Raw genomic sequence first — 12,096 nt, 5'->3', positions numbered from 1 at the left:
GGTAGCTTAAAATTACTTTGTTTAAAACCAAAGCATGGCCGGGCTGGCTCACGCCTGTAATCCTAGCACTCTGGGAGGCCGAGGCGGGTGGATCGTTTGAGCTCAGGAGTTCCAGACCAGCCTGAGCAAGAGCGAAACCCTGTCTCTACTAAAAATAGAAAGAAATTAGCTGGACAACTAAAAAAATATATACAGAAAAAAATTAGGCAGGCATGGTGGCGCATGCCTGTAGTCCCAGCTATCCGGGAGGCTGAGGCAGGAGGATTGCTTCAGCCCAGGAGTTGGAGGTTGCTGTGAGCTAGGCTGACGCCACGGCACTTACTCTAGCCCGGGCAACAGAGTGAGACTCTGTCTCAAAAAAAAAAAAAAAAAAGTAGATACATTGCAACCAATCCAAAATTGGATAGTACCCCAAAAGGTACAAAGGGCTGTGGATATTCAAAGAGAGATGGTACTTGAGATGAGCTTTAAAACAAAGACACAATTTTTACAGCAGAAATTATATTCTGGGCAGATAAAGAAGGTTAAGAAGAAACCCAAGGGCTTGTAAAAGGTAAGAACATAATAGAGCCAATAAAAGAAGTGTATCTCATACCTTTTGTGGAAAATAAAGTATGAATAAATGATTAAATAATTTCCAAGAATTTCAAAAGAAAAAAAGGAGTCAATTAATGTTAAAATCTACAGAAGGGTTAAGGAGAGTAAGGAGGGAAAATAGAGCCACAGGCATTCAATTTTGTTCAGATCGGCTGGGCCCGGTGGCTCATGCCTGTAATCCTAACACTCTGGGAGGCCGAGGCGGGAAGATCGCTCGAGGTCAGGAGTTCAAGACCAGCCTGAGCAAGAGCAAGACCCCGTCTCTATTAAAAAATAGAAAGAAATTATATGGACAGCTAAAATATATAGAGAAAAAATTAGCCGGGCATGGTGGCGCATGCCTGTAGTCCCAGATACTTGGGAGGTGAGGCAGTAGGATCGCTTAAGCCCAGGAGTTTGAGGTTGCTGTGAGCTAGGCTGACACCATGGCACTCTAGCCTGGGCAACAGCGTGAGACTCTGTCTCAAAAAAAAAAAAAAAAATTTGTTCAGGCCATTGGTGGCTTTACCTGGTGAGGTAAGAAGTGGTGAATTAAGAAGTTAGACTGTGAGGTGTTCCAGCTTAGAAAAACAAAGGTGGCTCAATATAAAAGGCTCATCATGAAAAAGAATAATTAAGGCAAGGAGAAAAATAGATCTTTACAATAGGGAAGATCTGAACATGTTTGCTGACAGAGAGAAAGGAGTCAATGGAAAGAGAAATAGGAGGCCGGGCACGGTGACTCATGCCTGTAATCCTAGCACTCTAAGAAGTCAAGGCGGGAGGATCACTCAAGGTCAGGAGTTCCAGACCAGCCTGAGCAAGAGCGAGACCCCCGTCTCTACTAAAAATAGAAAGAAATTATCTGGACCACTAAAAAAATATATATAGAAAAAATTAGCTGGGCATGGTGGCGCATGCCTGTAGTCCCAGCTACTCGGGAGGCTGAGGCAGAAGGATCACTTGAACCCAGGAGTTTGAGGTTGCTGTGAGCTAGGCTGATGCCACGGCACTCTAGCCCAGGCAACAGAGTCAGACTCTGTCTCCAAAAAAAAAAAAAGAAAAAAAAAAAGAAAGAAAGAAAGAGAAATATGGTAAGATTCAAAAGAGGGTATATATAATACTTGAAGCAGAGTTACACAAAGTGGTTGGAAACAAAAGCATGCAAAGAGAAAAGCTGGGCCTCGGAAAGGAAGGGGGACTTTCTTCCTCTGGGGAAGAGGTGCACTTCTGTGAGAGATGAGCAAGGAAACTGAGGGATCCTGAGAGGGGATGGGGAAGAGAGTACCTGAAGACTTGAGGAGCACAGGCATTTGAAGCAGAGGAAGAAAGTCAGCAAAAGACAAAAAGAATTCTAGCAGCAATGTGGGCTCAGCTAGATTCAGAAACATAGATTTGCAAAGATCCAATCAGTACATTTGATGGCTTTCTCTAAACCACATCAGAAGCCTGGGAGGCTATGAGGAGAAAGCAAATTGTGGGAAAGGAAATCAAAAAGTGACTCGCCTAAATTACTCAGGTTGGCAGAACTAAGGCCAGTACCCAGCCAGCTCAGGCTTCTAGTTCAGCGTCCTTTTTTAACAAAATTTTCCTAAATACAGTTTAATTTAAAAGCTAATGGCCAGTTTTAAAGCCATGTTATTAAAACAATGTAGTGAGATAAAAAGATTAATTTGACAGACATAACTCAGAATGCAACTTACCTGGCAGCTTCGGGAAAACCCATCTTGTAGATCGTTACAACGGCGGCTCCTCCAAGGCCTATATTGTGCTGCAGAGCCACCTTTGCACCAGGAACTTGCCTCTTTCCGGCTTCCCCTCTCAGCTGCCAGCAGAGTTCAGCACACTGGGCCAGACCTAACAAATCGAACACAGAGAGTCAAGAGTAGGCCGGTTTAGAAAGCAGCCTCAACCAGATTTCTCAAGCCAGAAAGGGTTTATGTTTAATCGCAGTTTTAATTAAAGCACTGGATTAAGCTGAGACCACGTTTTCCTACATAATTTCTCTTACAGCACTGAAAGGTTTTGCAGCTATTCTCTCCCGAAGTAACCTCTGTATTAAGAGAGATATCCAGGCTTAAGAAATTCCCTGCACTCCTTAAACTAATTCAACCTGCTGTTCTCTGGCATTTTGAAAGAGAAAACACTGAATATACAATTCTCTGGCCTGGGAAAAATGGCATAAAAATAATTTAATTTTACCATTTTTAATGTATCTAAAGAAAATAAACAAGGATTTGGGAGTTCACTTTCCCTTAAAATTTTTGGGGTATGGGGAATTTTTCCTATTATTTTCCCCAAGTAGTTCCCAACAAAAAAAGCTCTGGATTCACAAGAATAACATTCTGTCCCCTGGATAATAAAATCAAAGATTTTTAGAGCTGAAAGGAACCTAATGATATAAACACTAAGAAACAGGAAGGTTAAATAATCTGTAAATGGTCACAAGGCAGGGTAATTCCAGAGCTGAGATTAGAGTGCAGATTTGCATTTGTTTGTCTCTCTACCAGACTAGCAATTGAAGGACAGCACAGTTAAGACTGTTCTATCTGGACAGACTGGTTTTACCTTCCTGGGACACAGCTCTGCACGTCTACTACTTACAGTGCCTATCCTTCCACCCACACCTCCAACTACAACTTCTGGTTCCTGTGACCAGTTTCCTATATTAACCTCAACACCCCCCCCCCAGATATTTAACTGCTATTTTTAGTTTCCAAGCAGTGTCTATTTATTTAAAGAATATATATCTCAAACACTTTTAGAACAGGTAGCTCCACACCTTGCAATGATTTTTTGAATTGTGAACATTTTGAAACTTAATGAGGAAGGTCAAACTGAAATGATTCTATTATACCCAAACTTTCGGGCAAAAAGTCTTACTAGAAATCTGCATTACAAAAAGCCTAACTGGATATGTAAAACAAAAAGTATTCAAACTGGTCTTGGATACACATCGGTGGGGAAATACTACCAGTTACCTTCACAAAAGAATAAATAGACTTGGTTTAAAATTATTTGAGAAAACAACTTCACCACGGATCAAATCAAGCAGATACCATTTTAAACCAATCGAATTGGTAAGGATATTTAAAAATGTGAATAATCAATGCCAGAGAAACTATGGCAATATAGCTACCTCCATACAGTACTGGTGAAAGTTTAAACCAGCACAACCTTTTTGGAAAGCAATGCACTAAAAGTCTTTAAAATGCCTTGATTTGTTGGAGGTAGATGAATGTAAAAAAAAAAAAAAATGCCTTGAAAACCATTCTATGGAAATAGGCAAAGTTTTACACATGAAGTTATCTGCTCATCACATTGTTTTAACAGTGAAAAACTAGATAATCTAAAACTGAAATAAGTAGGGTATGGTTATACAAATTACGAGGTATCCGTATGTAAAAAGCAAACCCTTTTTTCTCCCTACTTTCTTCTCAACACGCACTATACTTCTGCGACTAGATTTTTTTTTGGGTGGGGGGGGTGTTCCCTACACAGCAAGCCAATTATTTAGTGAACACCAACTGCATGTTCTATAATTCAATTCAATTCTGACACTATCTACCTGGACATAGTGTCAGATCCCATGTGTCAAGGGCACAGTTCCACAAGACTGCTCTCACTTCAGATGCCAATCCCAAGTCCTGGTCACCTGTGCTTCTGACTCACTGGTTACAAACCAGAGGTTCCCACAAACCCCTCTCTTGGGTTCAAGTAATTTGCTAGAATGGCTCACAGAACTCAGGAAAACACTTAACGTTTGCTGATTTATTATAAAGGATACAGATGAAGAGGTAAATAGAGTGAAGTCTGGAAGGGTCCCACACATAGGAGCTACTGTCCCCATGGAGTTGGGGTGCGCTACCGTCCGAGTGTTGCTGCCCAACCAGGTTCATTTACCCGCTGCCCAAGAGGAAGCCAATACACGGAGACAGCAGGGTTCACCATAGAGAAAGAGTTTTTATTTCCACATAGCGCTAAGCAGGGAGACAGGAGGAATTTCTCAAATCCGCCTCCCTGAGAATTTGGGAGACAGGGTTTTTAAAGACAGTTTGGCATAGGCAGTTGAGCCTAATTGGCTGGGTTCAGGGCAAACCATAGGGTTGTAGAAATTGTATTCTTTGCTGACCAGGTTCTTGGGTGGGGTTCACAAGACCAGTTGAGTCAGTTCCTTGGTCTGGGCCACTGGTCTGGGGGGGTCAGCCTTTCCACTGGAATGCAGGCCCTGGAAGATATCTCAGAAACTACCCTTAGGTTTCAAAAAGGATATGTTATCTATGGAGAAAGCTAAGAATCTTTACGACCGCCAGCTATGTGGCTCCAGAGTGGCAATTACAGAGAAGCAAACAGGGGGACAGTGGCTAATTATTTTTAGCTAGGCCCTTACCACAGCTCTTGCCTTGCACCCCTTTGTCAGTTTGTAAAGGTGGTTTCACGAGCATGTAGATGCGTTCAACAACAAAGAAGCTCACCAAAACTCATTGTCAGAGAGTTTTGATATCGCTTGATCTCCAGTATAACCCCACTCTTTCCTAGAGACTGTTTGGTGTGGCTGAAACTCCCAACTCTCTCACCCTCTAATCACTTGGTCTTCCTGGTGACTAGTACCATCCTTAGGTTAACTAAGGGACCCTCCCTGAGTTATCTCATTAGCATAAACTCCCATGTGATCAAAAGGCTTGTTATGACTAACAACAGATACTCCCCATCACTTAGGAAATTCAGAGGGGTTTCGGAACTTTGTATTGAGCAAACACTAACAGAAGATAACAAATATAACAAAAGATGCTCCTATTACCCTTTCACTCAGAAAATGACAAGGGATTTAGGGGCTCTGTGTCAGAAATGTAGACAAAGACCAAAAATACATATATTTCTTATTACACACCATATAACAAAGTACTATGTTCCCATTTAAAATGACGTTCATAGCTTTTACAATATAGGAAAATGCTTATGAATCCTAGTAAAAAATGCAAGATACCAGGCCAGGCTCACACCTGTAACCCCAGCACGTTGGGAATCTGAGGCAGGAGGATTGCTTGAGGCCAGGAGTTTGAGACCAGCATGGGCAACATAGTGAATTTTTTTTTTTTTTTTAATTTTAAAATTAGCCTGGTGTGGTGGTACATGTCTGTAGTCCTAGCTGCTTGGGAGGCTGAGGTGGGAGGATTGCTTGAACTCAGAAGTTTGAGGCTTCAGTGAGCTATGATCACACTACTGCACACTACTGCCTGGTGACAGAGAGAGACTCTGTCTCTAAAAATAAAATAATAAACAAAAATTACCCATCCATCCAACAAATATTTACTGAATGCCTATTCTACGCTGCACACTGCACAAGGCTCACAAAGAAGCTGATAGTCTGCGATATAAAAGATATAGGTATGAAAGTTACAGATACTAGGATGAAATCATTTTTGTCAGACCCAGAGTAAACAGGGCCAGGAAGACCCAAAGGAGAGAAGGCTCATGCTTACAGGTCTGAAAAGAACTATTTCCAAGGACTTTCTAAAAACCCTTTCACATCTTTCAATCATCTCCTGCTTTAATAAGGTTTATCACTAGACATTCTTTAGGACTGCAGTAATTCAGATCAGATGTTCTCAGAGAACACTTGCTCAATAATGGCATCTCTACCAATGAAATGACAACTCTGGTTTTGAACCTCTGGAACCAATGAATTCTGTTTCTAAGCAGTTTATGTAAATCTCTTTTTTTTCTAATATTAATATAAGCTCCCCTTACCCTATTCCCTCACTGAATACACTGGTGGTTTACAATTTCATGCATTCTGGATTATAATTCTTATTTCTATTCCTGAGTAAACCCAACATATTTACAGACAATTTTCTCTAGTGTCTTTTTTTTTTTTTTAGGTTGACATAGGCATTTACAATGTAGTGTGATAATGCTATTATACCATGGGCATAAGCAGACGTGTTCCAAGAGCACAAAGGAGGAATACTTAGCATAGCTTGGAAAATCAAGGAATGATTCCCAGATGAATGGAGATCTAAACTGAGACCCTATGAATAAAGAAGAGCTAGTCCGAAAAAACAAGAGAAAAGAATGCTTTAAAAAGAGAGATGAGCACATGCAAAGAAAAAAACATGGCCTGCTTAAGAAAGAGAAAGTTAAGTGAGTAAGGCTACAGCAAAGAAATTACTCAATACAGCCAATCTGGTGAGGGATAAGAGAAAGACAGGGAGTGGGGAGGGAGAGAAAGGGGGGGTGGAATATGAATGAATATTGTGGAAGCAAGTCTATAATTTGCAATTAATTTCAATCATATCACACCACGCATATTGTAGAAGATGTGGTACATCAGATAAATCTCTATTCATCATTTGCCCAATTCACATGTGACAAAAAAGAAGGGAGAGAAGAAATAAAGACCCATGTTATCAACACTTTTTTTTTTTTTTGAGATAGCATTTTGCTCTGTTGCCCCAGCTACGGTGCAGTGGCATCATCATAACTCAATGTAGCCACCAACTCCTGTGCTCAAGAAATCCCCTGCCTCAGCCTCCCGAGTAAATGGGACTACAGGCACACGCCACCATGCCCAGCTAATTTTCTAATTTTTTGTAGAGATGGGGTCTCACTATCCCCAGGCTATCAACTTGTCTTCTAATTATTTATTTGCTTCTAGAGGAAGTAGAACATCAGTGGGAAAACCTACTGATTATTTGAGATTTCTGGTTGTCTTCTTTCAGAATAAACAGGATTTTCCTATATTTCTAGAATCTAGATCTGTGAAGGGTGGAAGTCAAACACTGGCCTCAGAAATCCACTTGCCAAGAAGGCAGGGCAGACGGGAAAGCATTAACTATTTGAGCAAACTTTTTTTTTCTCCCTTCCTTGGATGACTTCTGGCATTGAATTGAAAACCATTTTTCCTTCTGCTTGGAAAAAAAATAAACTATCAAATATGAACATGATATACTTATAACTATGAAAGGGCATAGGAATGGACATCCTGTAAAAGTAGTATATTCGACCAGTAATACTCTTCTTATAGTCACTTATGAAGAGAAAAAAATGTTTAACATAATTACCTTATTTAACCATCATCTTGCTGCAAACATTTCCTAATAAGATTTTGGTCAATCTTTTTATACAGAAATAACTGGCCTAGCACTCAGCTGCGTAGATATGAGTACACAGTCTGGTTGTTTCTGAGAATAAACCATTTGAACGTGTATTAAGCACTCTGCTGATTGACGTCAATAGGGTTCCACTGGGGGTCTTGGGCGTATCCCCTGAGGATAAGGGAGGAATATTGTAAAACATTTTCAGACACATAGTGCTAAAACAATTTGTTACCACATTCCAATGCCCGCACAATGAGAAATGTTAGAGAGAGGACTTTAGGCAGAAAGAAAATGATAACAGATGGAAATGCGGATTTACACAAAGAAACTAAGAGCACTGGAAGTGGGAACTACACGGGTAAATAAATAAGGGTATTCTTTCTTATAGTTTAAACCTCTTTAAAAGATGATTGTTTAAACAAAAACAACTTATTGTGGGGTGTATATCATACATAAAAGTAAAATTCATGACAACTGTATCATAAGGTCTGGACAGCAGAAATGGAAGCATACTGTAATATTATGTAAGGTTCTTCTACTATAAGTGAAGCAGTATAACATCATTATAAGATAGACTAAGATATATACAATAAACTTTAAAGCAACTGCTAAAATAACAAAGCTATACCTAAATCAGCCAAGAAAGGACATAAACTAGACACAGAAAAATACTCAATCCGGCCTGGCCGGTGGCCCCTGCCTGTAATCCTAGCACTCTGGGAGGCAGAGGTGGGCGGATCATTTGAGCTCAGGAGTTTGAGACCAGCCTGAGCAAGATCGAGACCCCGTCTCTTCTGAAAAAATAGAAAGAAATTAGCTGGACAACTAAAAATATATATAAAAAATTAGCTGGGCATGGTGGCGCATGCCTGTAGTCCCAGCTATTTGGGAGGCTGAGGCAGGAGAATCTCTTGAGCCTAGGAGTTTGAGGTTGCTGTGAGCTAGGCTGATGCCACGGCACTCTAGCCCAGGCAACAGAGTGAGATTCTGTCTAAAAAAAAAAAGAAAGAAAGAAAAATACTCATTCCAAAAGAAGGCTAAAAATGGGAAAAGGGAATAAAGAACAGCAGGGACAAACAGAACACAAACAGCAAGACAGACTCAAACCTGATGATATTATTAATCACATCAAATGTAAATGGTCTTAAAAACCCCGAATAAAGGCAGAGATTATCAGAATGAATAAAAAGCAAGAACCAACTAAATGCTGCCAATGCACTTTAAATATAAAGTCACAAATAAGTTAAAAGTAAAAGGATAGAAACAGAAATACCATGTTAACACTAGTTAAAATTTGAAAGCTGGAGTGGCTCGCTATAAAATCAGCCAAAGTAGATTTCAAGGGATAGATTTCAAAGACTTACCAGGGATAAAGAAGGTCATTTAATAATGATAAATGGGAAAAAGTAAAGCTATCTGTAGTCACAGAGGATATAATTATCTATATAGAAAATATGATGGAGTTTTTAAAAAAGTGCTAGAATTAATAAGTGAGTTTAGCAAGGTTGCAGGATATAAGATCAATACACAAAAATCAATTATATTACTACATACTAGCAATAAAAATTGAAATTGAGGCAGGTGGCTCATACCTATAATCCTAGCACTCTGGGAGTCCAAAATGGGAGGATTGCTTGAGCTCAGGAGTTCGAGACCAGCCTGAGCAAGAGCAAGATCCTTTCTCTACTAAAAATAGAAAAAATTAGCCGGGCATGGTGGTACGCACCTGTAGTCCCAGCTACTTGGGAGGCTAAGGCAGGAGGATCGCTTGAGCCCAGGAGTTGGAGGTTGCAGTGAGTCACTGCACTCTAGCCTGGGCAATAGAGCAAGACTCTGTGTCCCCCTCAACCCCTTAAAAAAGTGTATATATATATATATATATATATATATAAAATACTTAGGGATAAATCTGTAAGACCTATACAGTGAAAACTACAACATATTGCTAAGAAAAGTTAAAGAAGACCTAAATAAATGGAGAGACACACTTTCTTCATGCGTCAGAAGGCTCACTATTGTTAGGATGTCAATTCTCCCCCAAATCTATACATTCAACATAATCCCAGGAGAATTTTTTGTTAAAATCAATGAGCTGATTCTAAAATCTCTATAGAAATTTAAAGAACCTAGAATAGCCAAACAAGAAGAATAAAGTTGGAGGGCTAAAACTACCTGATTTCAAGAACTATTACACAGCTACCATCATCAAAACAGTATGGTATTGGCTTTAAGACAGACAAATATATTAACTGAACAGAAAAGAAAGTCCAGAAATAATGCCTACACATTTATGGGCAACTGATTTATTTTTTATTTTCATCAACTTTACTGAATCTCCAGGGAATTATGCAGAGTTAAAAAAAAAAAAAAAAAAAAAAAGGCCAGTCTCATAAGTTTATATACTGTATGATTCTGTTGGGGCTCAGAAAGCAATACCCCAAAGACTGGTACTTTAACATGCTAAAATGCCTTAGAAGCTGCCTCAGAATCAAGGTCCCTAAGCATAGGGAGGGAAAAGGGGAAAAAAAGAGAGAATTTATCATGTTTCTAGATTATAACAGGTGCTTCATAAGTTTCTGAAAACAAAATTTGTTGTCATTAACAGGCACTAAAGGAAAGACCAACATACATTTAAAGATATTCTAAGCTTTATCTTTTCTAACTCTCCTCTTCCTCTTTTTTTTTGTGGAAAGGTTTTTATTTATTTTTAAATTTTTAAAAAATAGGTTTAGGGGAATACAAGTTAAATTCTGTTATGTGTATATATTGTATAGTGGTAGAGTCTGGGCTTTTGGTGTACCTATCACCTGAGTAGTGTCCATTGTACCCCATAGGCAATTTTTCATCCCTCATCTCCTCCCACTTTTTGAGTCTCCAATATCCATTATACTACTCTGTATGTCTTTGTGTAGCGACGGTTTAGCTCCCACTTATAAGTGAGAACATGTGGTATTTATTTTTCTGTTTCTGGGTTACTTCACTTAGGATAATGGCCTCCAGTTCCATCCAAGTTGCAGCAAAAGCCATTATTTCATTCTTTCTTATTGCTGAGTAGTACTCCATGGTGTGTGTGTGTGTGTGTCTGTGTGTGTATGTGTATATAGAATTCCTTCTCTCTGGATATAGGGCAGGACATCTGCCCAGCTGGGTTTTGTGGTTTTGTGCATTTTTTTGTCTTTTTGTATTTCTTTTTTCTAGGGTAGAGAAACAGGGTCTCGCTGTGCTCAGGCTGGTGTTGAAGCCCTGAGCTGCAGCGATCCTCCCGCCTCGGCCTCCCAGGAAGCTAGGATTACAGGCATGAGTCACTGCACCTGGCCTACAGGCTCTTAATCAAATAGGGGAGATTTTAAAAAATGCTTATAAATCATTACAATATGTACTATAAGCATAAATATCAAAAGAGAAGTACCAAGAAAGTATAATGGAAGTTCAAAAAAAGAAAAGATTAATTCAATCTATGGAAAGAATCAGAGAGCCAGGAAAATCTTGAAAATGTAGGTAACACTTGAGAGAGAACTTGAAGATAGGCATTTCCACTGACCAAAGGGCACTGATATAGGGTGTAGTGTTGAAGACCTTGAACTCTAGAAATGCATGGCCTGGGTTTGAATCCTAGCTTTGCCACTCACTAGCTTGATGATTTTACGCAAATTACTTAAATTCTCTATGCCTCTATTTCCTTCTTTTCTAAAATATAAAAATAGATATAAGAATTAAACGTGTTTATACATGAAGAGTACATGTAACAGTGCCCAGCACTTAACATTGTGTAAGTGTTTGTTGTTATTATTGAGAAAATAACAAAGGTAGTTTGTATAGGTGAGAAGAAATTAAACCTGTTTGGTAAAAGCAAACAGTTCAGTTTAAACACGCCTCCTCTTTCTGTGTCTCCTTCCCCCAAACCCAACCAGATATAAATACTAGCAAAGCACCTGCCATGTGGGGGGTATTCAGCAAATCTTCACAACCTTGCCATCCCCCTTTCCTTTTTTCTCCTCTTCATAGTTCTGCTTTGTGCTTCTCCTAGGGAACATATATTCTGCCTTGTATTATAATTATTTGTTATATTATCTGCCTCTTGTACATTTCCTGAGGGCAATGGTCACCTTGTGTATCTTAACTCTAGCCCCTAAACCTGGGTGTGCATGAGAAGCTCTTAGGGAACTTTAAAAAAATATAAATTGTTTAGGACCTACCCAGACCTAAGAATCAGAATTTCTAAGGATACGGCACAAATACATATTTTTAAAAGCTCCAGGAGGTTCTGATCAGTCTATGAGTAGCATATTTGAGAGCCAGTGACCTACAGTGCTTAATGATAAGGTTGGTACACACTAAGCCATTGTTGAACTGACATAGGCTGAATAATGGAAGATCAGGACCTAAAACTAGGTTAAAGTCATACCTTTCTTAAAGGCCT

The 12,096-nt window shown here is 39.4% G+C and overlaps 1 protein-coding gene across 3 annotated transcripts in view; it reads right to left on the bottom strand.

The window, feature by feature from the left end:
- Positions 1–12,096, bottom strand: part of SCP2 (sterol carrier protein 2) — a 98,776-nt gene that overhangs the window by 29,017 nt on the left and 57,663 nt on the right. For all 3 annotated transcript variants that reach the window (XM_069479994.1, XM_069479995.1, XM_069479992.1), the window contains one exon: positions 2,280–2,433. In XM_069479994.1, coding sequence (XP_069336095.1) covers positions 2,280–2,433 — 154 coding nt within the window. The remainder of the gene's footprint in view (positions 1–2,279; positions 2,434–12,096) is intronic.

The sequence above is a fragment of the Eulemur rufifrons genome, chromosome 8, assembly GCF_041146395.1.
Source record: "Eulemur rufifrons isolate Redbay chromosome 8, OSU_ERuf_1, whole genome shotgun sequence".
Lineage (NCBI taxonomy): Eukaryota > Metazoa > Chordata > Mammalia > Primates > Lemuridae > Eulemur > Eulemur rufifrons.
This window is presented reverse-complemented; position numbering and strand designations above follow the sequence as displayed.